General features: G+C 38.9%; 2 protein-coding genes across 6 annotated transcripts; one reads left to right on the top strand and one right to left on the bottom strand.

Annotated features, from left to right (window-relative positions):
- The first annotated feature begins 11170 nt into the window (after positions 1 to 11170).
- On the top strand, positions 11171 to 14074 carry LOC133903693 (uncharacterized). Its single transcript, XM_062345138.1, has 8 exons — positions 11171 to 11416; positions 11508 to 11564; positions 11669 to 11744; positions 11827 to 11906; positions 12008 to 12057; positions 12151 to 12235; positions 12370 to 12468; positions 13198 to 14074. The coding sequence occupies exons 1-8, from the start codon at positions 11258 to 11260 to the stop codon at positions 13432 to 13434; spliced, it is 843 nt and encodes a 280-aa protein (XP_062201122.1). The 5' UTR covers positions 11171 to 11257; the 3' UTR covers positions 13435 to 14074.
- Positions 14075 to 14644: 570 nt separating this feature from the next.
- Positions 14645 to 25928, bottom strand: LOC133903668 (CBL-interacting protein kinase 8-like). 5 transcript variants are annotated; one of them, XM_062345106.1, is made up of 15 exons: positions 25487 to 25925; positions 24950 to 25012; positions 24779 to 24850; positions 24187 to 24294; positions 24033 to 24107; positions 23902 to 23955; positions 23184 to 23309; positions 22212 to 22301; positions 21083 to 21205; positions 17547 to 17660; positions 16523 to 16639; positions 15849 to 15905; positions 15679 to 15753; positions 15291 to 15409; positions 14645 to 15173 (listed from the first exon to the last, which is right to left on the bottom strand). In XM_062345106.1, exons 1-14 carry the CDS (start codon positions 25670 to 25672, stop codon positions 15314 to 15316), a joined length of 1356 nt encoding a protein of 451 aa, XP_062201090.1. In that variant the 5' UTR covers positions 25673 to 25925; the 3' UTR covers positions 14645 to 15173; positions 15291 to 15313. The 5 variants fall into 5 exon arrangements, 3 of the variants coding, with proteins under 3 accessions (XP_062201090.1, XP_062201099.1, XP_062201109.1); XM_062345115.1 differs by lacking the exon at positions 24950 to 25012 and having other exon boundaries at positions 25487 to 25926; XR_009907323.1 differs by lacking the exon at positions 14645 to 15173 and having other exon boundaries at positions 15355 to 15409; positions 15679 to 15759; positions 25487 to 25927.
- Between the last annotated feature and the right edge of the window lie 270 nt (positions 25929 to 26198).

Genomic DNA, 26198 nt, shown 5'->3' with positions numbered 1-26198 from the left:
GTTTGTGGCAGATAATGCTACAGTCGGATTGGTGGATCCTCATATTTCTTGTGTTTTAAGTTTAGTAGGTGGCCTTTACATAATTAGCATGTGTCATAAATTGCATGTTTGTTTGAAAATATCAAGTTTGTTGGATGCTTAATTCAACTTGAGATTGTGATATTTGTATTGTTGGATCAAGTGTTCTTGTTTTTCTGTTGAGAACAGGATAGAAAGGATCAACAAGTAATAATTTGTTTCTAAAAAAATTATCTAGCATCTCACGCATTGCTTTGTCTTTTAATCCAAATTGGTCCATTGTTTTTAAGGTTTGTTGTCAGCCACTAGCAAATTGTATCCAGGCTATGCCATTTTAATACATTTGCTTAGTGAATGTTGTTAGGAAGATTACCTACGTAACTTGCAACATTTTCTATTGTGTTTCATTGATTTAGTCTCTTGTCTGTCTTTAGTCTCTTGTCTGACTTTAGTCTCTTTTCATTCTTATGTTAATAAATACAAGTGTCCTTTAAGACAACTTGGTCGATGTATTGTTCATAGTATATATACCATATGATTTTGATTGGATTCAGATGCTGGATGACATGAGAGGACCATAGTTTGTAATATTTAGTGTTAGGCATATGATCCACAAACCATTGTCCTTTTAACTAAAAACAATTTGGACATATGAATAGAAATTAGATGCAGTGGCTATTTTGTTCAGTATATCATGTCATATAAGAAAACTCAAACCTTTTCTGTCACTATACCCATACCACTTAGGGTTCAATGTCAGGTTTTGGTTGAATTTTGTGACAATCTGTGGCAGTTTTTGACACATGTATCATGTATATTAATTATAAATATTTGTGTGATTTCCTTGCAGAATGAGACCATATAACTATGTGGAGCATAGGAGTGGACTAGAGCAAGGAGATTCATATTCGCACTAGAAGATTGCTTTCAAATTAGGACACATCAAATATTTTTGGTTTCATATTTATTCTCATTCCATTCTCTAGTTATGTGTATCAAGACTTTACTCTTTCTCATTCCATTAATTGTAATACCACAAGAACCACAAAATCCTTGGATTCCACTCGACTGCGCTATAAGAAGCCGAACTATAAAATTTTAGCAGCATATACTTAGAAAAATAGAGAAATGCGGAAATAACAACATAGAAGCATGCTAAGAATATGATATCATTTAAACTGAATGATATGAATAAGTCAAATTAAACAACTAAACCACATGTTTAACATCACTATGATCCAATTAAGCAAAGGACTTCATCAATTAAGTTTTTAGTAAAAACACAACATTAAAGGATTCAGGAGTAATGTAAAAGTGAATGACGTGCCGTCAATCCCTTCACTTCATGCTAGCTTCAAGCAAAATATCTAAGGGGAGAAATTGCAAGAGTGAGATTGAAAAAACTCAACAAGTGAACTACTTTAACAAGCTATTTAAACCATAATTATTAAAACATCAATTTAATACTTCAACAAGTATAAAAAATAATACATGACATGATCATTATTTGGCAACTTCATTCTACATAAATGTAAAGATTCACTTCTTCATATATAAGAATTATGTGATCATAGTGAAACAATTACAACATAAGATGCTAGAAGTAACACTTATGACATATAACATGGTATGAACCACATAAACGAAAATCCAAACTTCTAAGACTTAAATAAGTAGGACGTGAGGATCACCCCAGCAAGGACATCATGAAAAAAAATTGAAATCACATGGAACAATGTATATCAACTCCACAAAGATCATCCACTTATAACCCCATACCATCCACAAGTAATAGTTCTAGTTAAATAGTTGTATGTAGTTTTTTACATCCAAAATCAGTGTAAAAGCTTCTGCAATGCAGTATGGTGCATGTGAATGCTATGCAATGTAGATCAACATATAACTTCACATACTCTTCAAATCCACAATTTAAACCACATTGCATATGAACTTCTAAGAAGCATCACTTCTCATATTAACTATCCATAGCAACTTCGATATATAATACTTCCACATGAATAATCTTCAATCATTGCAAATAAAATGCACATGTATGAATTGCAATGTATATGTCCACTGCCTTCATACCCAACAAGGTATGAAATTGCATCGTATTACAACAACATATGATGATGTACTGGTACGGTCGCAACTATAAGATCACAACATAACTTCAAGAGCACTCCGGAATAATCATACAACTTTCTCACTGACCTGGCTTATGCACTCTGGAATAGTTATATGACTTTCTCACCGACCTGGCTCAAATGCGGTGCAAATGATATATTGCAATTGCAAGAAAGAGAACCACATACTTCAACATCCTCCACATATCAACATATAAGGCATACTTAAAGGTAGATAACATAAGTTATGATATTCAATATATATCAACATATACAACATACTTCAAATTGGCCAATAGACTACTCCACATATGATCTCGTATGAAACCTCATTCTATGCAAAAGCATCAACCAGATAATTATTACACTTATGATAACTGTTGATTCAACCCTTTCATCTTTTACATCATATATAGGACAATAAGACTGCATTATCAATGCTGCTTACAGGCATATAAAACTATTCAACTTATGAACTTCACTTAGACACCTACCTTCCTACTATAAAGATATAAGTACAACCTACATCTAGATATGAATGAGACAACATGTCTATTTTATCTACCATTTAGTATTGTTTTCCAAACCTACTTTATTACCCCATCAAAGGACATAGTATGACCACTTCTGTAAGCTTCTACATAATCCCCATTACTGATCATATGTATTCTAGCCATTGGAAAAAAAAGATGCGGATGTGCTAAAGCATAAGGCCTCACATTCTTGACATGCTAATATTACCAAAATCATACTCGACCAACCTAACATTACTTAAATAACACTTTACCAACCTTTAAGTTATTAATTATAAACATGTGTGCTGCATTTTATGGGTGGAGGTAGTAAAAAAAAACAAGTTAAAGAATGTAGCAACAACTGCTATGTTCATTTTCCTTTACCGAGGATGAAGACAAGTAATACATGTATTGACGCAGCACCACCTGCTCAAACACTGATATATTAGCAAAACTACATCCCAAACATCATACAAATAGCAAGGAGCATGGTCCTATACCTGGCGACCCATCAAACAACAAAACTGAAAAATGATATTCAGTTAAGAACAGTAGTGCCGCTTCTCTTTTTTGTATCTTTTAAAATACAGAAGCTATGATAGCAAACAATAGCACCTTTAGAAACTACACAATGATGCCTACCACTTTCATGAGACACCATATTTTATTCTAACATTAAGCAGAATAAAAATGTAGATGCAAACATACATATGAATATGTCTGCAATTCCAAACTGTCATCTTTAAACAGCTATATCTACTAAACACTTAGCCAACACAGCTGAAGTTTTACTAGAAGATAGGTATAATCATCCTCTACAACTCTATACATATCCATTTTAACATATAAAGCTATTAAGGTCACCAAAAACATGACTAAAGCTCTACTACATATACTAACTTAACTTGCTTAACATCTAACTTATAAAGACCATAACTGACAGACCATCCAATGAAAACCTATAAAATTTATACAAAAATAGGTTGATGAATTATCTAAAAAAACTTATGAATTGTCGAACCCAATGTGGCCTCTAGGGTACCCAAAAATATGATATATCTATTACTGTCCAGAACATCGATATAAAACAAAGTCAACTTTATACAGCAATATCTCTTAAACCATGTGGACAAAAATTCTGGAATTTGTACAGAATATAGAGCTCTAAGTCCTACACAACTCTTCTATTCATCAGTTCTGCAGGAAAATCATTAAGGTAGTCAAAAGTCTGATTGATCTACTAATGTGCAATCTGTCAAACTAGGAAAGGAGAATATCAATTGCCACACAACAGCAAAATTCTAAAGACAACTGCACACAAACCACTCTTCCAAAAATTCTGAAACTTTTCCAATAGATTGATTTTTTTATCCTTCTACTACTTTCGTTATTGCGGGTTTTCCTGGCTCGGCTTGCAACACCCTCAAAAAAGCGATTAATCTACTATTGCGCACTGATATGAGAAACATCTTACAAATCACGAGCAGCGTGACTCCACTGAGGTTGACCCCTAATTATCCACGCAGTCATCTTCTCTCTGTGTGTACCTAATCCTCATATTTGTGGCCAAACAAACCTGAAAAATACGAGATACAAACAAAAGAATTTGCATAGGAAAAGACAACATTAAGACTACTCCCGATCTACACTAATGGTGTGCTACATAGCGTCTAAGCGCCCCTTATCCCTAAGGGAACTACTTGCTTATCGCAATAGAAATGCAACTCATAATAAAAGTAAGGAAAATGATCATCAAATAAATGAATGTTTACACTGAGAGATTATGGTGGAGGCCTAGTACAATGGATCTAATCGAGGTGGAAACTAGGTTGGCGACTGGATCTCTCTCCCTTCTTGTCTTGTTGGCCTTCTTTAATATATATCAGTGCCACCTTTAAGTAACCATTGGATTATGGTTTTGTGCCACCTCTATAAGTCATTTGACATCACCACCTTCATGGAAGTTGTTCAGTTTGATAAGCTAGACCCAGAGGTGAGTGAGTTAGGTTGTATGGTCACCACTGATCATACTGAAGTCCTCCAAACCACCTGGAAACTCCAATCGAGGCATGGTCAATACAGTTGGCTTCCTTTTCACGAGATCTTCGCATCTATCTACATGGATTTGCAAAATCTGCCCTTTTCCAACAGGTATAACAAAAAGAAACATATCTTGTGCAAGTTGCAATTAATCAATGATTAGCCAAGCAATAATTATTAGAGATATTCATGAAATTGCTAGGGAATATGATGCATATTTTGGATGCACAAATTGTGTCACCTAGTACAATCACGCTGGCTTTCCATGGTGATAAGTGACCTAGCTTCGCAAGTTTGAAGGGTGAAAAAAATTATGAATTTAGGGTGAAATTTAGACTTGGCACAAGTTTAGGGGCTAATAATTGTTCCAACTAATTTTACACATAATAGAAGGTATTATACCTTGTAACATAGTTCTGAAGACCATTTGACTTTGTAGAAAAGCATTCAGCTTCCAACAATTCTAGAGTATGTTACAATACATGACTTTCCACTCCATGTACCAGAACCCAATAAGCAAAATGAATGAGCAGATACATTGATTCCAAAAGTACCCGCAGCTATCGCTTAAACCAATCAAGAACAGAGCATGTGGCAACGATAACTATTATCCAAAACAAAGAATAAATGATATATGAGAGGTTGATGTTGCTTGCCTTAGACCAAAAGAGTATAAAGTAACCGATGTTAAGAGAAGTGCAATAAGGGAGCAGATAAAATTCCAAATTAACTACTGACAACCTTGTCCCCACAGATAAAACACCCAAAAAAATAGGCACTGAAGAATTAAAAAGATTAGGGCTTACCAAGATGTTCATAGTTGAATGTAGGGTTAGTTTCTGGTTGTGCTATACACTACAAAATCAATAGGAAGCATCTAAACCATCCTATGTGTTAATCTGCTCATTCTCGTGATAATAGAAAACCAAATATAGAACTACATTGATCACGAACCACAAAAATGATATCGAAGAAATAATCTATAAATTGTTATGATTTCACATAATATTAATCAGATTAATTTTATAATTGTGTTGCACGACTAGTTACTCTTCACCAGCTAATAATAGCTATATAAGCTTATTCTTGCGTATACATTATACACCGTCCGACAAATTCCATGCTCCATCTAAGTTGGATTGTTCAATAGAAAAATCCACCAAGCAAGTGCAAGTTGTTTATACTGTAGATAACATCCCGAAATAACTCGGATTCACATATATCCATCTAAACATTATACGCACCCTGTGGATTGTTTTTTTACTTTACATGGGTGCCACACATTATTCGTATTTGTAGCCTAGCTTGTTAGTTGCATAATTTTTGCCACAAGGAAAGAGGACAAAATATCTTCTCATTAGAAACTTCCCCTAGAAATATCAAACTTTAGATGATTCACTAGCTTTAAACTTGTAATAGTCAAAATAGAGTACCCATTGCTTCTGTTTAATAAGTTAAAGACTTTTTTTTTTGTAAGACATGAGAGAATTGGGCATTTAGAATTTTGGTAACTTGTGACATTGTAAAAGAAGGAAAATATATATTCCATATGTTTTACAATAAGTGGTTGGTGTGTGGTACTAATTTGCCAAATACTTCATTTCGGTTATCTTTAAATAAGATAGAGTAAATTTTGTAAAACTACATATAGTTTCACAAAATTATCGTAAAACTACTGATTTAAGAAGTTGTGTCACAAATTACATATTAATGTACCAATATATCATAAAACTACATATTAAGAAGTGTATCGCAAAACTACAGTTTTAGTGCGCAATTTTGTCTCAAAACTACGGATTTTAGCCTCGTAAAATTTATAGTTTTGTGATACTTGGTACACTAAATCTGTAGTTTCTCATTACCACTCCTTAAATATGTAGTTTTGTGATACAATGATGCACTAAATTTGTAGTTTTGTGATACAATGATGCACTAAATTTGTAGTTTTGTGATATAATGTCTTAAATATGTAGTTTTATGATAGTTTTGCCAACTTATCTGTAATTTTGTGAAATTTACTCAATAAGATAATACCACTGCTTCGTGGTAGGTTTTCTGAATTCCTAGTTTTTAACCAGGAAACATGTGGAACGGAAAGAAGACAATTATGTACTCCTATCATCTTGCCCCCTCTCCACCCCACTCACCAAGTTCTTCTAATGAGTAAGAAGCATAAGCATGTCATTATGTTTGGTCTATGTGGATATGTAGAAACAATATTATTTTTGACAAGAAAAAATATTCTACTCCGATTTTCAAAAAGAAAAAGATTCTACTCTTATGCAGGTGATCTTAGTCCTTGAATGCAATCATAGTCCTCGCTATAGCAAGAGGAGGCACAGGAGACGGCTCGCACCACATGCCTTTATCTTAGTAGCCATGGCCCTCAAGTTCTTCACCAAGAATAGGTGGAGATTTAGCAACATGCAATGTGATGCTTGAGATTTTGTTTTTCAAGTATAATAAAATTTTTTGGTTCCCATCTATGTCCTGCAACAATGTAATATTGTACTAAGCTGCATGCATATAATGATGCAGAGACCGGCATCTTCAATTATCTTAAAATAAAATTTCATTAGCGAAGTGTCCAACTAGCCCGCTAACAATTTTTTTTCTTTTTGAGTTGGTCTGGTAAGGAAAATTATAGTGTAAGGTCTAGTCCCACGTTAATTATTCCATTGTAACATGACCCTCTTCACCGGGGGTAAGGTGGCCTTGTTGTCAGGGCCGGCCCCGAAGGGGTCGAGCAGGACGGCCGTCCCGGGCCCCTAAAATTGATAGGCATCTCTTCATATATATGTGTATAATATACATACCTAACAGTCCGTATGATAACAGATAGAATTAGGTCTAAAGTAGCAGTTAGACTTAGTAGTCCATACGGTAGGACGCAAGTAGCCTGGTTCCTCCGGTCCATAAAAATTCAAGTGATATATCTGCCTAGCCTATTTGGCTATTTGCCTGTTTCATATTTTCTTCCGTACAGACAGTCTAGTTTCTTGCGTTCCGTGGGACCATGACTCTAATGTGTCCCGCATGCCTGCAGCTTCGATCGAGGACATACATCACCTCTTGCCATATGAGTTTTTGTCGCTGATTTTTCTGCTCTATAGTTTCTATTTCACCTCATATGGATCCAACTCTTGTTGAGATCGCACATTTGAAATATGGAAAGGTCCCCACTTGCTCCGGCGATCAATGAGTCCAGCGTTTGTACTGCGGTGCTGACACCTGCGAGCAGATAGCTCCAAAGCTATTATGGTTGCAAGCTAACTGCTGCATGTACCGATGAGTAACTAGAGCTGCACGGAGCAAGTTGTACATAGGCATATAAGTATCTCTACCTAGCTAGCATGCATTAACGCAAGCATACGTGCATGTACTCTGATCCCTCATAATTTTGTTCAGTATTTACAATAATTTTGTTCCAGCTTACCGTAACGGATGCATTCCAAGTTGTTCAAGCTTATCATAAATGCTCGTGGACTCTACCCAGAATATTATCTTTGTAATTAATATATAAATATTTCAATATTTATGTTTAACGAGGTCTCGCTTTTAGTTTCGTTCTGGGCCACTGAAATCTCAGAGCCGGCCCTGCTTGTTGTATAATTCAAAGTACGCAAAATAGAAAATGAAATTGGATAAGAGACATAAATACGAACTGTTAGATCTTGCATTCCAATTTTCTCTCTTTTTTAACAATTAAATTGACAAATAACTACTTCCTCGGTTCTCTTTTACCTGTTGTGTTGGGCATTAACATGGTCTCTAATACACCCATTTGATCACCTTTTTTAAACTGTTAGTAGATATTATTAAAAATTTAATGATCTCAAAATATTTTTAGTGACAAATCAACTTACGTTATCTTTTGTAAATTCTAATACTTTTGCATATATTTGATTACTGAAGGAACAAAAAACACAAGATAAACCCCTCTTCCTCTCATTCCCATCCTAACTGGGGATAACTCCAACAGGAAGCGCCGTGGCCACAGCGTAGCACCAGAGGAGTCAGAGTAAAGTTTCTACTGAACAGAGGAGTGATGAGAGTGAGGACACACCAATGACGTACTGTTGTGAAGTCTTTTCCATAATTGATGCTAAGTTTCTTATGTGATACCAGAGCTGTCGGCCTGAGAGTTGTTGGTTGCTGCCGACCCCTCAGTCAAAGCCGCAATAAAGGTCTGCGGGAGACTCGTTGGCTTGGCGATGGGAGAGTAGGCACCGCCCGGCTAGGCCGTCGAGCACCCTGGCTTGGCAACGACCTCAATAGTGAAGTGCCTTGCTAGTGCTCTTGGCGTCCAACAGGAGTAGGTCTTGAAGCCGACATAAGCAGGGAGAACTTGAGGCAACCTTTTCTGCTATCGGTGAAGTCAACCTGAGGAGGTCGGACGACCTTGATTGGGGACGCCCCAGGAGCATTGTGAGGGTGCCGACCCTTAGGCGACTCTGGATGCAGAGGTTGGGGGCTAGCATATGTGAGACTGATGGGGTTGCACCCTACCTGATGCCTCGTCCACTTATTCTGAGTCAGAGGTGCTACCCCCACTTCCCTTGATGTTGTTCGCAGCCGACGCCACTGCAACACCCACCGAATGAGGAGCTACTGCTCTCGCGGTAGGAGACCACTGCGGATTGAACGGGGTCACTGCGATGAGATGTTGCGCACTCGAGATGGACGGCGAGCATGGTAGGGTGTTAATGTCCACCTATATATCATAAGAAGCTTGCTTTTTGCCATTAGAGTTAGATGAAACATTTTTTGATTTCTTTTTTGTTTGGTCATCTGGTCCCTCATGTTCCTTGTCTAACAAGTTGTCTTCATCCCCATTAAAATTCCCATCCATCGGCGAGAGAAAAGGACCATCATCCAGGACAAAGCTCAAATCCTCGAGGGAGAAAGTAACTTCATGACCTGCACGAACAAAGACGATAGCTATTTTTAGGGGCAATAAATTCGCATTTATTAGATCCACCTGTAGGCACACTATTCCCTGATACCTCAACATCCAACATGGCGCCAAGAACAGTTTCCAGAGCCCATATGGCTAAATAGTGCTTGTAAGCGTATGGGATTCCCGTAACGTTCATCCAAACTGTCTGTAGGTGAAAATTAAGATATGGCTCGTTGGAAGGCAACCACTCTCTAATAGAAATGATGGCCATGTGAGATTTTAGCCGAAATTCCAAATCTACTATATTGCTAAGCTCGTTCTTGTTTGGAAAAGCAACAAGATATATATTCGCCCCTTTCGAAATAGCCTCCAATTTCCACTCGGGCGGAGTATACGTCAGAGTTCATTATTTATTACCTTGGCCGACAGGTGTCCTCCCGTGACCATGACCAAGGCCGTGGGCGACACCTGGGGATCAACACCTTTGTGGTAAGAATTGGGGACTCAAAAGAAACCTAGCTTATTTCCACCGAATCCAAAAGGCATAGCGTTAGGCTTGGGGAGGCGAGTAGAGGGCACTTGGTCGACAAGTGGGTGTTGTGCTTGTTTTAGATGACGCAATACAACACCGCTTCATAGTTCTCTGATTAGTGTCCTTTTGTCTTGCAATGGAAACAGTAGAGCTTTTTGGCCTTCTCGATATCCTCTTTCCCTTCAAACCTCAGCGTAGCTTTTGTAGTAGGAGGCTTGCCACACATTAGTGGCCCGTGCCAGCGAAGCGAGCGCCAAAGTTGAAGCCCCCCCCCCTCCCCCTAGTAGGCCAGGAGAATGGACCAACACCGAACCTAAATTGGGCTGGCGTGGTGGCACCGGAACACACTATTGTGGAAGTCTTTTCCATTATGGATGCCAAGTTTCTTATGTGATACTAGATCCGAAGTAAAGCACATAAATTTTTTTTTTGAAACAATATAGTTTCTTTAAATTTGCTAGGGGATACTCCTTTTTAAGAGGGTCCCGAAGGAAGGTCCCGTTTTAAATGCAATATTATTACTCATAGATTTGTTATATTTTATTAAAAATCATTACATGATTGTTACGTAGCTTATGTGTTCAAAAGGCCTAACACAAGCTAACTGTGTGTGAAAGAGAGAGCTGGAAAGGGGGAGAGAGTGCGCTCCTGAGGTAGATGACGAGCGAAGAAGGCATACATTGGTGTAAGAGAAACCTTTGAGAACATTTTTATGCCCAATCTCATGAACGTGAAGAAGACATACAATTGTGTAAGAGGAAAATTTGAGGCCTTTTTTATATCCAATCTCATCCATATGACAGGATACGTGAGGAGCCTAGGAATTGATGTTTTATTAGAGAACTTACAATGTGAAATTTCATATAATTACCACCCTAGATTTGTTTTCCTCCTACAGTTGTTAGCATTGCATCATCTCCATGAACTAGGACCCACAATTGAATTACGTATCACTTTGTTTTTCTCGTGATGATTTCCAGGAACGATTTTTATTTCACTCGCTTGTGGAACCACGTGTTTTTTATTACTACTGTACAATACAGATAAACCCCTCCACCTCTGAAACCGGGGTCGAACTCCAACAGGCGGCGCGGCGGCCGCAGCACCAGCAGGAACCGAGCCCAGCATGGCTTGGACGGCCGCAGCCACTCTGTGCTGCCGCTTCGTCCGCCTACCCTCCGCCCGCCGCCACTCCCCGCCCCCGGTCCGATGCTCTGCCGCGCAGAGCCCCGACGCGGTGGACAGGGAATTCGCCGACCTCAACCTCCGGCCCCTCTACCCAAACGTCCGTGCTCCCCCCCCCCCCCCCCTCCTTCCTCTCCCCCCAGTGCTGTAACAATCTCACATTCTCACCACTCATCCTTCTTTGTACGCAGAGGGGTCAGCACCTGCGCATCCGGCAGCACGTGAACCCGCTCAGTTCATCCTTCTCCGTATGCGCCCAAGTTCCCAATTCGAACATTCCAAGAATGCAACGCGAGCACAGGCTCTCGTCTCCTTCATTTCTTTAATCTGTGTCCTGTTGTGCGGTGTGCAGGAGCCCACAGAGCCACCGGAGTGGAAGGAGGTGTTCGAGGATCCCATGCTGCCCCTCATGGTTGACATCGGCTGCGGTGTGCAATCTCCTCCTTTCCCTTTTTCCATAGTGATAGTGTATTGCTTGGAGTGCTGGTCTTAGGGAATGTTGGTGCACAGGGAGTGGGAGGTTCTTGATTTGGCTTGCCAAGAACTCCGGGGAGAGGCGGAACTACCTCGGGCTGGAAATCAGGCAAAAGGTTTTCGTTGTTCTAAGCTTTAAGCGTGTTTGATTTTGGAATGGATGATGCATTGTTGAATTTTGTAGTGTGGTGATGTTCTGTGCTTCTAATTTGTGTAGTTGGTGGAGCGGACACAATTTTGGGTGAATGAATTGGGGCTTAGGAATGTGTAAGTTTCCTTACATCTGTGGCATAAATAGTGTTCTGTCTTTCTTATTAGTGCATTAACGCAACACCGCTTAAAATTATTCTCTTGGCACAGCTATTTTATGTTTGCAAATGCAACGGTGTCTTTCGAGCAAATCGTGTCATCATACCCTGGTCCCCTATCACTTGTTTCCATACTGGTGAGTATAGCTGTGTGTAGTATCAGTCTTTTTGGTTATTCGGGAAGATGAATATGCTGGTTCAGCTCTTTGTTTCCTTGATTTCATGGAACTGAGATTTGAGATGTCTATCACTCTGTCTGCTGATGTTGTAGTGTCCTGATCCTCACTTTAAGAAGAGACATCACAAGAGAAGAGTTCTACAACCATCATTGGCAGATTCAATCACAAAGAACCTCTCTTTAGGTGGACGGGTATGGCAACTCTGGTACACATTTTTCCATGAAAGCTTTGCTGTTAAAGTAACAAATTGCATTACAATCAGGGTATTTCTTTTCTGATGATGGACCCCCTTTAATCTAGATAATAACAAAGATAATAACAATTGTGTTAGTTCAAGTTGTACAAGAGTGGATTCGGTTAGGTGTGAAGCTACAGTTGGTGTGTTGTTGACTGCCCAATGAAAAAAAGATGCAATTAAAGAATCCATTGTAATGTTCCCAAATGGAAAAGGTACTAAAGAGTTATGTTATAGGCTTGAACATCTATCGTTACAAAGTAGGTCCATGATGAAAAAATTCTTCTCACAAACATTGCACACACTACCAGTCATGATTTAATTTCAAAGTCATATATATGAGATACTAAGATATGACTAAGATATGTTATCAACTCAATTATTATTGTTTGAGCTTTGTGGTGCAGATTTTTAAGGCATGAACCATCATAGGGTTGGTTTGCTTGCTGGCATCATCGTAATAATTATCATTGCTCCACTCATAGTAATTCTACATGCTCTATGCATTCCTTGGAACTAATGAAAAATCGAGATAAGCTAATGCAAAACTATTTGTTATTTTTAACGAAGGCCAGTGTTTGGTGTCCTTCATTTAAATTTTTACATTTGCAATCTCTCATCTATCTATCATGGTTGCCAACATGTTCTTTTGCAAGTTGACATCTCATTGTGTTTGACTTATCAGGTTCTTATACAATCGGATGTACTTGAAGTAGCCACAGACATGAGAGAAAGGTTTGATGGATACTCCAATATTTTTGAGCATGTTGATTGTGTTGATAAAGATCTTCAGTGTGACAATGAAGGATGGCTTCTGGACAACCCAATGGGGATACGGACAGAAAGAGAAATCCATGCTGAGTTAGAAGGAGCAACCATATACAGACGGATGTACCAAAAGACCAGAGATGCTTTTCACTAAAGGTTCATCAGTTAAGTGGGTACATAAGTTGTCCAGGCAGTAATGAGTTAAGTTTTCCTGCTTGAATCATGTATCACAAGTTCGCGACAGCCATTTTTCAGCATCACCGGTCTATTTCCAAAGCAGGTTGCCAACAATATATCAATGAAGCTTAACTTGGGCCTTGTTTTTAGTACAGATCCTCATCTTTGCTCACCTGATGTGATGAGTCAGATAAGCCAATGATTGGTCAAGGACATCCTTATGTTTGACGGAAGATGACAATTCACGAGGCAATTCATTTTTTGTGTTGACTACATCTGTGTTCTGTCCAGCGTTCAGGGCTGGAATCGCTCACCAGAGATCAGTAGGCATACAATTTCTAGAGGCAATCCAGATGAGGCAATTTGATGTACGCTAGGATTGCCCAAACTTTGCTCACACTGGTTACTATGCCTCGGGTTCAGTATAGAAAAGGAAAGGAGGTCAGGACATTTCACTTTAATCTTGTTTTTGAGTTGCAGATCTGTTTCCGTTCAAAAAAAGTTGTAGATCTGTTAGCTTCTGCTGTTGCAACTCTATGGATGTGGGATCCTAAATATTTTTGCCAGCAAAGCTGCCCCCTCCAAGCTAATTAAAAGAGGATCACTGTCATTGGTTCCATGACTTCTCTTCGATTTAGTTCATTTTATTTTCACAACAAATTACTATTCAAGATTGCCCAGTTTATGTGAGGTGCAATTAACAGAAATTATGCGTTCTTGGCGTCTTACAAGCTCTACGTTCTAATTTCCTTTTTCGTTTTCTGAGGATACACAGGTGTGTGAGCATGGTGTCACAAGTTCCACATTCCAGTCCTCTACGCAAGCAATCTTTTTTTTTTCTGGCTTAATTATGCGTGTTTGCTTCCGTGGCTCCAGACCAAATTGAATTAAAAACGCAGCCAAGCAAATATATGGTGCTGGAACTTTTTCTTTAGAAGATGCAAACAGTGAGATTTGGCAGCTCCGGAGATGTCTTCCTGTGATAAATGCTTGATTAGCTAAAACATAGAGAACATAGCGTTGCAACAAAAGGGAGTATGAAAAAGAGCCTGGCCACGGCAGTGATCTCTGAGCCGCAGATCGAATGGAAAACATTGCGCAGCAACAGCATCAGGAATCGTCTCCGAGTAGGTATTTGCTTGAAATACATTTGAGGAGGCATACAGCTCTGTTGAAACGCAGCAGGATCCAGCAACAGCCGCATAATACATTAGGAATCAACATTACGTTCTATCCACATGAATAAATAGGAATCAACATTCAATACTGTTACACGCATGATACATTAGACAGTTTACAATAGTGCAATGCCGATTTCGTCATCCTGGACACACATCACTCTCATCTAATACTAGCTACTAAGCAGTACACATGAAACAAAATGCGCACCTCTTGAAACGTCTACAATGTTTTGGACTAAATCTACAAAGTCCAGTACGTAGCTGAAAACTTTGTACATAGAAACCGTCTACAATGTTTTGGGCTAAATCTACAAAGTCTAGTACGTAGCTGAAAACTTTGTACATAGAAACCGAGGTACTGAAACCTCTACTGGATGGGCCTCTTTGTGCATAGGGACTCTCAATATACAATCATGGCATACTACTCAGATCATCTGCTGGAACTAGAATATTATAGATCAGTAGCGATACACTCCATACATACATCCAATCATCAAGTCCACGATACCACACAGAATTAGATTATGCACGATACCTGAAACATTGGATAACAGCCCAATGTAGTTAGAAATAAATTATACAGAGATATGCGTGGGTATCAGATGCGAAATTATGGAATTAAAAGTTGAAATTGAAGCAGGAAATGACATACAAATGACAGATGTCAAGGACAAATTAGCACTTTGGCAACCGGGATATCCTTGATTTGCCCTTCTCAATTGGAAATTTCCAGATGATATCATCTAATTTGCTGCAGTAGTTATTTACGAACTGTGGTATGAGAAAAATTGCAGAGTTAGCTCAGCATGTCCCCCGATTAAAAGCAATTAAACAGGCTAATTCGTACCTTCACATTTTATGATTTTCACAAAACTAATCTGTGCAACAAGCATCTATCTACATCACACAATTACAAGCATTACTGTTTCTAGGTAAATGTGTCCTTTTTTAGATGTATCAGTGCATAGAGCTGTAGGTAATATATCAGCTGTAAGAATATGAAAAAAAGAGTGACAAAAGTGCAAAAGAAAAGCTCTGACCGTGTTATACTCTGAAGTATCTCCAGCTGCTCTTTGTAGTTCCACCATGAAGATTGATGGAGCGACTTCAAAAACCTAAAGCTAGAGCAAAATGAGAAAAATGGGGCGCAAACAACAGAACGCAATTAAACAAGTAATATACATAAGCACAAAGAGAGGGCAAGACTCACTTCAACCATAATTGTGAGATGACTAGTCTTGTTCGCGTTTAGACCTTCCACCCTCATCTGAATATTATAGTAATACAATTAGCTAAAAACAACCAAAATACACCCACAGTAACACCAACTGATTAGCAACCAAAAATAACTTGTAAAATGATCGTATCAAAAGAAAAATCTCCTGATAAAATTATGTTACATGGAAAAAATGGAGTGCACAACACTATAATCCCAAGTCTACATTTTTTCATAAAAATTTATTAACATCCTGCATTATGCAAAACAACAACAAGGCAACTGACCAAATAACAACACGAAGAGTATATTCAATAGCAATACAAAACACTGTTAAACCCGCCGTTTGAAAATTTGAAAATCAAATACCTGTTGCTAATTTCAAAATAGGTTGTTCCTATGTACAAATGATTAGTGCAATATACCTAGATATTGTTACTTATTCAACTTTATAAGTACATAGCCACACCGGGGGAAACAAAGCACAGCTTTTGAAAAAAGAGCAGTAATTTCTCTTTTACACCACAATGAAATTAAAGAGGACTCAAGCCCGTTGAGTGACACCAAAAGGTAGTCAAATGTATACTATAGAAATGAATGGAACAATCGCCTTGCCTGTCAAGATCTAGTGCCAGAAGATTTGCATGTCTAGGGAAAACAAATCTTACCTTATAATTGCGAATGTGTGTCTTAAACCCCATTGATTGCGCAACAACCTCCATACTTGACAAGATAACCTTTGCTGGTTTGCGTGATAAGAATCTAATTTGAAGCTTGTCATAGTCCTGTAGATCAAGCAATTATTAAGTCTGAGGGAAAAAAAAAGCTCGAGCACGGGGAGAAGATGCGGGGTTACTAAAAAAACTTGACCACGGGAAGTCCCCTTGGCTTTGTTTTTAAGAGAAGGGTGTACCGAACCCTTTGGAGAGGTACTCACACGACCTACGAGCACTTGGGTTCAAGCCCGGGTGGGCGGCCTCTCAACTAGAAGCTCTACCAACCGAGCTATTGCTCGGTTCAGTCTAAGAAGAAAAATACGCAAAATCAATATATACAATGCTCACAACATTAACCATGGCATATATACAACCATTAGCTTAAAGTGTTCATAAAACACACATCTTGATCATGAGTACCCGGTTCTTGAACGTCCACATATATAGCAACAATTCTATCCTCTGTATGAATTACCTCCAATTGTGAAAGTTGGGAGCAACACCATCTTTGAGATGAAGTACTCCCTCCGGTCACAAATAGTTACCTTTGTGGACATACATGCGGTCAAACTTTTGAATCTTTGACAATCTATATCTTTTTAAACATTTGGGTTGAAAACATGATGAGGTGAAAAACGCCAAGTGGATAGTGAAGTCATATTTGGTGTTATGTCATATTTCTTGCTCTTGGTCAGATGAGCTAACATTGTGCACCATTTCCTCCAACAATTAAACATTAATTTCAACCAATCAATTGTAATTTGTGTTATGGCTACAACACGAGAATGCAGAAGAGTACAAACTCAAGCACTAAATCAGGTCTTCACTGTTTTACCAATTCACTGTTACTAACAATATGCAGCCACACAATGGGAATAAAACAACATAGATCTGGGACATGATATTACAACTGTTTAATACTATAACTATTTCTTTGTCAAAACATTAGGCAGCAAAAAAATTGCTAGCATCTTACCTGTCTGCGATCAAATAGGGCTGCAAGGTTCAATCCTTGAGACAGAATGATTAGGTCGAATGCATTAAGTGTCAGAGGACCTGCTTCATCATCAAAAGTATGCTCAGTTTCCTCCTGAAATCATAGAAATCAAATTGTACAAATAATAAGTACAAAGTACAACAGAGTTAACTTCAAAACACTGATTTCTGATAAGTTCACAAAGTAGTAGCACAAGGGAACACAACCCCATAAGGAATGTCATCCCACCTTTCTATTTCAATTACATATTTTGTACATAACAAAGCAAAGGGCAAAAAAGATTGGGCAATCGGGCATGTTCTGACAGGAATTCTGCCTACTGTCAGGAAGATTGTGGCAAAACAGACAGGAAGGATAACGATCAATAATGTGTAAAGGTGAAAACAGAAAATGGCAAACACACATATATGCTCAGATAAGTAGGAAGGTTTGTTTCCTACATATAGGATCCTTTTTTTATGGAGTGTGTGGGTGTTCCATTTGGCTGAAATGAGGGGTAGAGCGTTGTTAATTGTGATAAATGTATGAAAATATCAAGCCTTGCTTCGAGATGTTATTATGAACCATAATTATCCCATGGTAAAGAGCGAAGATGCCATTTAGTTGTTACTTTCTTGAGTTACTTTGCTCACGGACTTTAGATTTTGACAGTCCACAAACAGTGGCAACTTTGAGATGAGTGGGAGGGGGGAGCTGGGTTTGAAGCTTCAAATTATTTGGAGATTGCGAGCTGGTAGAATCATCACACAAATTTGCTAATGAGATATAAAAATACAAAAAGAAAGGAAAAGAAGACTATTTTTAGAATATCAGATGAATGGTAGCTGGATGTTGCACCAATTTTTTTTCCACAGGATTTCAGCAAAAACAATTTGCCAGAATTTCAACTACTCCTTTTCTACCCAAGCATAATATATACACATACAAACCACTACAGTTCCCACAAAAATTGTACATATAAAAAGAGGTTATACAAAGACTTATCGATAATGGAATATACCAAAGCAATACTTCTGAATAATTGAGAACTTAAGGGGTCTAAGGCTTCTTTGCTGAGGAAAGAAAAGTTTTAGGAATATAGAGTCCTTATCCATTTCCTATAGGTTAGGTTACTTTGAGGTGCTATCTGGAGACAGGGCCAGGCTTGGGGATCTGCAGACGCTGCTTAGGACGATGCAACAGTGCATGGTACACCAGGTTGCTGCCTTGTACCCTGTGAGGGTCTTCCATGATCTACTAGTTATGAGCTGGGATTAGGGAAGGTATTCGACGGCTGCTGTGCTAGGCTGTGCTATTGCTTGTGCTGTGTTTTGGTGCTATGCCTACTAGTGTCTTAGTCTTATATTAGAGTCTTTGCAATTCTGTTGCGTCCACGTCCAAATTTCAGTCTCTCTTTGAGTTCGTCTATGCCGTGCGTCCACATAATCCTTCGTCCATTAGTCACTTCCTTTCCCGTCGTTATTGATGCAACTAGTCATCTAGGTCTTTCTGTAGCTTTAGTGGCAACTCATTTGTTGTCTTGCTACTCATCATCTTGGGTCATTCTTGTGTCATCTTGGTCTTTCCGTAGCTCTAGTGACAACTTACGTCTGTTGTCTTGCTACTTCTCTTTGCTTTGTTGCGATTCTCCACCAAGAGCATTTATTTGTTGTCATCATCACGACTCAACTCTTGTGCTTGCTATGCACTTCTTTGGCTTGATTCGATAGGATTACAGGACTCCACTCTACGACAGTTTTGAAGAGACAGTTTTTACATGCATTAGTCTAAGTTTATTACTTAGTGTCACTTCTTTCAAATACAACGCTATTGCATACAACTTGCATTTAAGGGGGGAGTTAGGAATATAGAGTCCTTATCCATTATGTTTAGGTTAGGTTACTAGAGTCTTTATCTTGTACTCCTCATGTACTCTATATATTGACCCAGGGGCTACTATTGAATACAAGCTGTTATTCCTAACAAAAAGAACAATGTAGCATTTATGCATAGGTAGGATTGCTAAAAATGAGCCCCAATTTGTCTCAAACTAAGCTTGTCTCTTTCAATAAAAAACATACGAACAGAAGGACATCTTCCTTCTCTTTTAACAATATGTTGTGACAGGTAAGATGTTATGGAAACCATACATGCATCACCGTGTCAGATTAGCTATCTCTAATAGTCCTGGTATCTAAAGAAGTCCTAGTTTAGCTATATTTGGTAGATTAGCTATCTCATAGAGTCCTGGTATCTAAAGAAGTCCTGGTTTAGCTATATTTGGTAGTACTATCTGTATCAGAGTTAGAGTCGATCATGTCCTTTGGAGTTTAGTCAGTGTCTACATCAATGAAGGCAACCGAAGGGGTCTGAGGAGAAGCAAGCAAGAATACAGAAAGGGTTTTTCCCAGATGGATCAGAGCCTCTTGTTGCACGGGAGAAGTCCAGCGACTTCAGGGCAATCTGCCTTTGGCATCGATCAGAGCCTCGTGTTGCACAGGAGAAGCCCGGCGACTCGAGGATGATCTGCCCTATCTTTATCTCCATTCTTCGTCTGTGTTGATTGCCATATTATAAGACAACCTGTGGGCAGCATATCTAACTACTGTATTTTGGTCTCCTAGATAATTGTGAAACAATACAAACAGTTGTCTGCTTGATTATTGCATTGTCTAATAAATTCTCTACAACTAAGTACATAAGTAGACAAAACTCATAGAAAGCACTGGTGCACAAGGTTAGATATGTTTTTAATATCCACAACCACACAACTTTTGCTTATGGGTAGGGTTCGCAAGTGGAACATTTTGCCAGGGTTTTACTGGAACTAAGTGATGAAAATTTCAGTACACCAGTGTTATCATGACTCATGAGTCTGGAATTTTTTTGCCACGTCGACATGCACCGGACATGGTGCGACATGCATCCGACACGCCATCGTTGTGTCGGGAGAGGAGATGGAGGCGGCAGAGGGGCGAGAGGAGGCGGCGGCGGAGGAGCAAGAGGAGGCGGCGGTGGGGGAGAGGAGGTGGAGGCGGTGGGCCAGTGGGGGCGAGGAGGCAGAGGCGACGGAGGCGGCCAGGGGAAGGCAGAGGTGGCGGCTGCAGGGGCGACGGAGAGGCGACGGTAGCGAGTGGGAGGAGACGGCGGCGGCTGGGGATCAATGAGGACTCGCGGGGGGGCTGGGGGTGTTAGGTAGTTAGGGTTAGGTAGGGCAATAGTTAGATAGGCTGGATGCCTAGATGAGCTGAATGGCAGCCCAACACATCTAACCTTTTTTTTTTCTTTTTTTCTAAGTAAATAAGTGATGCATTTGCTTTTGTATTTATGTGGATCAATCATGGATGTAAAAAAATAGTAGTTGCAATGCAAAATTAGTTGCACAACAAATTCTCGAGCCCTGTTTTTTAGAATTTGCCAAATCGGACACCCACACCCGTGTCCGTGTAACACTGCAGTACACTGCATACCACGTATATATGCAACAATTCCCTTCCAAATGAATTCCAAGAAAATGGTGAGGACAAGGTCTATACCTCAGGATTGTCAAAAGCTGCATTGACATCATCGAGATTGACTTCTTCATTTTCTACTTCTTTGATAGGTTCGTAATTCTTCAGAAACCATTCGTCATTTCTGATCTCTTCTATCCTGATTCGCTGTTCCGAGTCAGAAGACATATCGAGTCAACAAAACACCGATGATAATTCATGTTCATTTAACTTATATTTGTCCTTTATATGTCTCCTAACAGATATTGTAACTGAGTTAAGTAAAAATGCATCTTTGGCGGAATGAAACCAAAAGTTATTATGAATTAACAAAGTCAAGATGACCAGATGAAGCAGACCATTTGCTTTCAAACAGAGCTGGTAAAGTGATATACATATCATGACCAGTGGCAGAAAGCCAGAAGCAATGTAACTCAACGAGTAAAATCCTAAACCTCAAAAGGTTAACCATGGCAATATGTACTAGTATCTGTAACTAAAGTGCCCACAAAAATTCTCTCTGTATCACAATAGGACATATATATTCTGTATAAGGGTTATGTACTTACAATCAACATTACATCGATCTTTATGTCATGGATTATTATCAGAAAATTAAGAACAATGCTTCCATAAAACAATTCATCCAACTCCATTTACAAAGATAAGTAAATTAATGATGCTAACAAGTAACAAGTTTGTAACTCTACTTATTGAATGATATATGCTAATCAGATCTAGCTAACATTACTAAAATGCTTAAAATTTGTTTAGTATTCCTATTTGTCAACTAATCTATGCATAGCCCTCCACCCTCTTAAACCTGGTATGTTAACCTTTTATCAAGTACAGAAATCCACATCTTTAATAAGTGTGATATAAATGCCTGATTTGAATTAAATTAACAACAAATCAAGCAGTAGTTGCACTTGTACTTGAGCAAACCTAATGACACAGTGCTAACATGTTGAAATTCATAACCGTAACAAAAGGGAAAACACTGTACACTGTTGCTATATGTTAGTTTCTCATTGTTAGTATGATAGTATCTATGGGATATATTAGAGCATTGCAGAATTGCAAAGTTAAAAGCGTAATAGTATCCCCAAAAGTCATGATAAAGTATCCGCTCTTAGCAATTTCTTCATCGACATAATTGTATAGTTTAACTTACTGTATCTGGATTTGGGTCAAGAATTCTACGAATCAGTGACTTTGCACCACCTGAAAACCATGGTGGGAATGAATATTCTGCGCCCTCAATCTGTATTAAGAAAAGAAGACCGTAAAATATAGAAATCACATTTCACAAGAGCAATCAATCATAGAAGACAAAATTTCATGTTGAGGCACCATGAAATAAAAGGAATTAACTAAAAAGAGCGAAGGTAACAAATAGCAATATACAGCTCAGCCGCAAAAGGCAATAAGAAGAGCTCTTAATGCAAGCATATCTTCTAAATGGCCAATGTTTATTTCCTTTGAATGATTGAATCTAAACAAAATAGAAGTTATGAAACAAAGTAAGAGTAGTTCTAGTTGTGAGTTCTTGTATGCCAAGATGTAGTTGGGCTACTCTACATCCCTTTCCTCTATTTAATGAAGTAGTATGTGTCAAACCAATGTTGGATAAGTACGCTCTTAAGGTAGTTTAAGCTTATGGCCATTTACTTAGCCTATTTATTTATATAATGATTGTTCAGTGGTGGAAATGTTGGTCCTAGATCATTGTACTTACCATATCAGAGCAACTGACAGGTTATACTACTTAGTTCTCTATGCAACAAATTTGGTAATTTTGATGGTAGTTGGATCATATGATTTTTATAAACGTTTGTCTTAGGGGAAGCCCCATACTTTCATGATTTTCATAAACTAGTATCACCAAGTCCGCTTAACTCATTGGCTGAATAAACAGTAGTATGACAGTACAAGAAACTAGCATTCGTAGCGATATACTATGAATATCAGTGCATACTAAGAGAAAACTAAAAGAAAACATCATGAGATCTTATTTATAAAGGTTACATGCAGCATTACGATACCTAAAGTTACAAATACTTCTTTGGTAGTCCCTAATCCATTTGTATTTCATCTTGAAAAAGTTGCTGACTGGTAGTTAAGCCATAGATCATAAGAGCCAAACCTTTCCATAAAGGGTAGTCAAATCCATTTCATCGAATGGAAGATAACCTGCCAACAGGACATATAAAATAACGCCACATGACCATGTATCAGCAAGTGCTCCATTATATCCTTTATGACTGAGAACCTGGTCCAATAGATGAATTGAACGTATTGGCACATTAAACACAATATTTGTCATGTAAAGAAAACTGAAATTACCAAGAAAAGAATAGATAGTTGTTGGTCATGTGTATTTGAAACAGAGTTAGCCGTGTCTGTGTGGTGTGATGAAGTTAAGAACACTTGGCAAAGGTACAAGTTTTTTACACAAAAATCAACAGTATAATAAAATATTATGATCTCCTTTATTTGGATAGTTCAGTATATAAATACAGGTGCGGCTTTCATTATTTCAATTAATCATCACTTTACTTCCCTACCTGCTGGTGATATGATCCATTTATAACAATCATGACATTACGTAAAATGACATCTTGTCAACCCGCATGCTCGTTAAATATTTAAGTATTATAATTAATTGTTTTAGTTTTCAGATTGACACAACAAAGACATAATAAAGGTTTTCACCTTAGTAGCATTTGATATCCACATATAAGCAAACAAGAATTACTAACATCTTAAGGTGAACTGCATATCTTAAATCCACCAATTCATTGCAGTGGACATGTTAAGTGACTTCTTAGGAGAACTCAAATCATATGATTCAGATGTAGTACCTCCGGGGCAACATAGTTTGGGGTTCCACAGGTTGTACGTAAAAGGGAAGATCCCTGCAAGTGACCAACTTAGCAACTCAAGAAAGGAATTGAAAAATGAAGGTAAGGTGAAGCCTCAGAAAGATATACACCTGGGCAGGCCATGCACTGAGTCCGAAGTCTGAAATTTTAAGATTACCTTGGGAATCAAGGAGGAGATTTTCGGGCTGCATACATGCAAATAAGATCAAGAAGTCCATAAATTCTAAAATGCACATGTATTCATTTTTCCTATTCAATGTTCACCTTTAAATCTCGATGGTAGACTCCTTTGTTGTGGCAAAAATCAACGCCATCAATAAGCTGCTGAAAGTATCTTCGTGCATCTGCTTCACTGAGTCTCCCATGACGGATCTGAAAATGGTGTTTTCACAATATTATTAAGTTCCGGTTTCATGATAACATATTGTTGGAACTGAATCTAATTAAGAAGATGAAGTACAAGAAAGCAAGTGTGCCTTCAAATTTAACTCCTTGGGTTACCATATATAGAAGTGTAAGACATTCAAATGGAATCAGAATAAAAAGGCATAAAGAACATCATGTATTGGTGGTCGTAAGCAGCATATAATGGCATGTTAATTTTTTGCAAATATAAAAAAGAAAACAAGATATTATGAGGAAAATGTGTCTTCTTGCTGTCTTTTCTGTGGGCAACATGACCCCCCCCCCCCCTCCTAAGAAAAAGCACAAGCGCGACAACTGCACATCCAAGAAGGAATGTGATAGGCATATAATCTAAACCGCCAAACACATGGAGCTATATTTATTTTCATAGGTTGTATCTAAAAGTCAAGAGTGAAAAAGACACTTATCATTGAAAACAGCTGGGTCTTACAATTTTATCAAATAGCTCGCCACCAGTGATGAACTCCAAAATTATAAATATCTTCCTCCGGCTTGCCAAAACCTGCACGCAACAGAATGGACGGTACGGGTACTTAAAAAAAAAGACAAGTGATAGCAATGGAGTTGAACAATGTTTATAAGGAACAGAGAGATAAGGTGCCTCGTGTAGCCTAACGACATTGGGATGCCTCACAAGCTTCATTATGGATATCTCCCTCTTAATCTGCAAAAAAACTATTATGTAAGGGCAAGATAATCACCCTAGGACACCTATCGTTCAGCTAGGTTGTGCAGCTGGATGTCACAAAGCTTACAGCTAATACTGTTTAGAAAAAATGTGACCCATGTCATCAACCCTGGTACACCAAATTTTTTTATTTTTCATTTTTATTATTATTCAGAAAGACGAAGCCCTGGCACAAAAGTTGGACAAGATGCATCAATCAAACCCTCACAGATAGAGTAACAGGTAGTAGGCAAAAGGCTTGGCTAGGGTGAGAGATTAAGCATGAGTCGAACCCAATCCTTGGCAGACGGAACAGAGAGACACCTCAAACAGTAACCAAATCCCCAACATGTACCGGCTGATCCCTCCCATAATCACAAAGCAAATTAAGGAATGCTTCCAGCAGCAAGGCCAGCGACATTCGCGGGGAGGACGAGCAAAAGCTGAAGAAGGAGGCGAGCGCGGGCTGACCTGTTCGGCCATCTTGTGCTTGAGGATGGATGAGCGGTCGAGCACCTTCATGGCGACGCTCTCCCCGGTCTCGGTGTTCTGCGCGAACTTGACCTTGGCGAAGGTGCCCTCCCCGATGGTCCGCCCCACCTCGTACTTCCCCACCCGCCGCAGCGTCCCTCCGCCCCCGCCGCCTCCTCCCACCATCCTCCGCCTCCCTCCTCCTCCGATCTGGTGCAGGGAGGGCAGCTACTCAGGTGCTCGGCGCCACCGTTGATGAGAACTAGATTTCGGACAGAGCAGAGTCGCCCCCTTTTGAAAATGGGGAGCAGAGACGGAATTCTTTCTACTGAATCTGGGAGCTGAGTTTTACTACTTGGCTTGGCTTGGAAGCAAGCGACGACGTCCCGTGGAGTGGGTGCGTCGGTACGGAAGCAAACTCTATAGCGTTCATCAGGATACTCGTGAATTTATATCCTTTATCCTGCAGTTTAATGACTGGATTAAATTAAAAAGAAAAAAAGAGTGAGTGAATTTTATAAAATTTGCTTACTGTTAGTACGGCCTGGCTCTTTGGACGTGGGGGAGCATCGGTGGCCGTTAGCTTTTTGCGCGCGGTAAAAGAAATCAAATACTCCTGCGAGCCATCGCATCGTGTATTTGTGTTGTTGAAAAACGGCCTACTATCACGATCGCATCCAAGGTTGCGTCGTGTCAAAGGGCAAGGGGTTCC

Source organism: Phragmites australis, chromosome 2, assembly GCF_958298935.1.
Source record: "Phragmites australis chromosome 2, lpPhrAust1.1, whole genome shotgun sequence".
NCBI lineage: Eukaryota > Viridiplantae > Streptophyta > Magnoliopsida > Poales > Poaceae > Phragmites > Phragmites australis.
The sequence above is the reverse complement of the archived record's forward strand: the minus strand, read 5'-3'. Positions and strand labels throughout refer to the sequence as shown.

Bases quoted from the DNA above. Each gene is read 5' to 3' on its own strand.
- LOC133903693 (XM_062345138.1), top strand. From the start codon at position 11,258: ATGGCTTGGACGGCCGCAGCCACTCTGTGCTGCCGCTTCGTCCGCCTA. The intron at 11,565-11,668 runs GTATGCGCCCAA...TGCGGTGTGCAG, and splicing joins CGCTCAGTTCATCCTTCTCC to GAGCCCACAGAGCCACCGGA. The intron at 12,469-13,197 runs GTATGGCAACTC...TTGACTTATCAG, and splicing joins ACCTCTCTTTAGGTGGACGG to GTTCTTATACAATCGGATGT.
- LOC133903668 (XM_062345106.1), bottom strand. From the start codon at position 25,672: ATGGTGGGAGGAGGCGGCGGGGGCGGAGGGACGCTGCGGCGGGTGGGG. The intron at 24,851-24,949 runs GCACCTTATCTC...TGTTGCGTGCAG, and splicing joins ATGTCGTTAGGCTACACGAG to GTTTTGGCAAGCCGGAGGAA. The intron at 17,661-21,082 runs GTATAGACCTTG...CTATGATTTCAG, and splicing joins CAGCTTTTGACAATCCTGAG to GAGGAAACTGAGCATACTTT.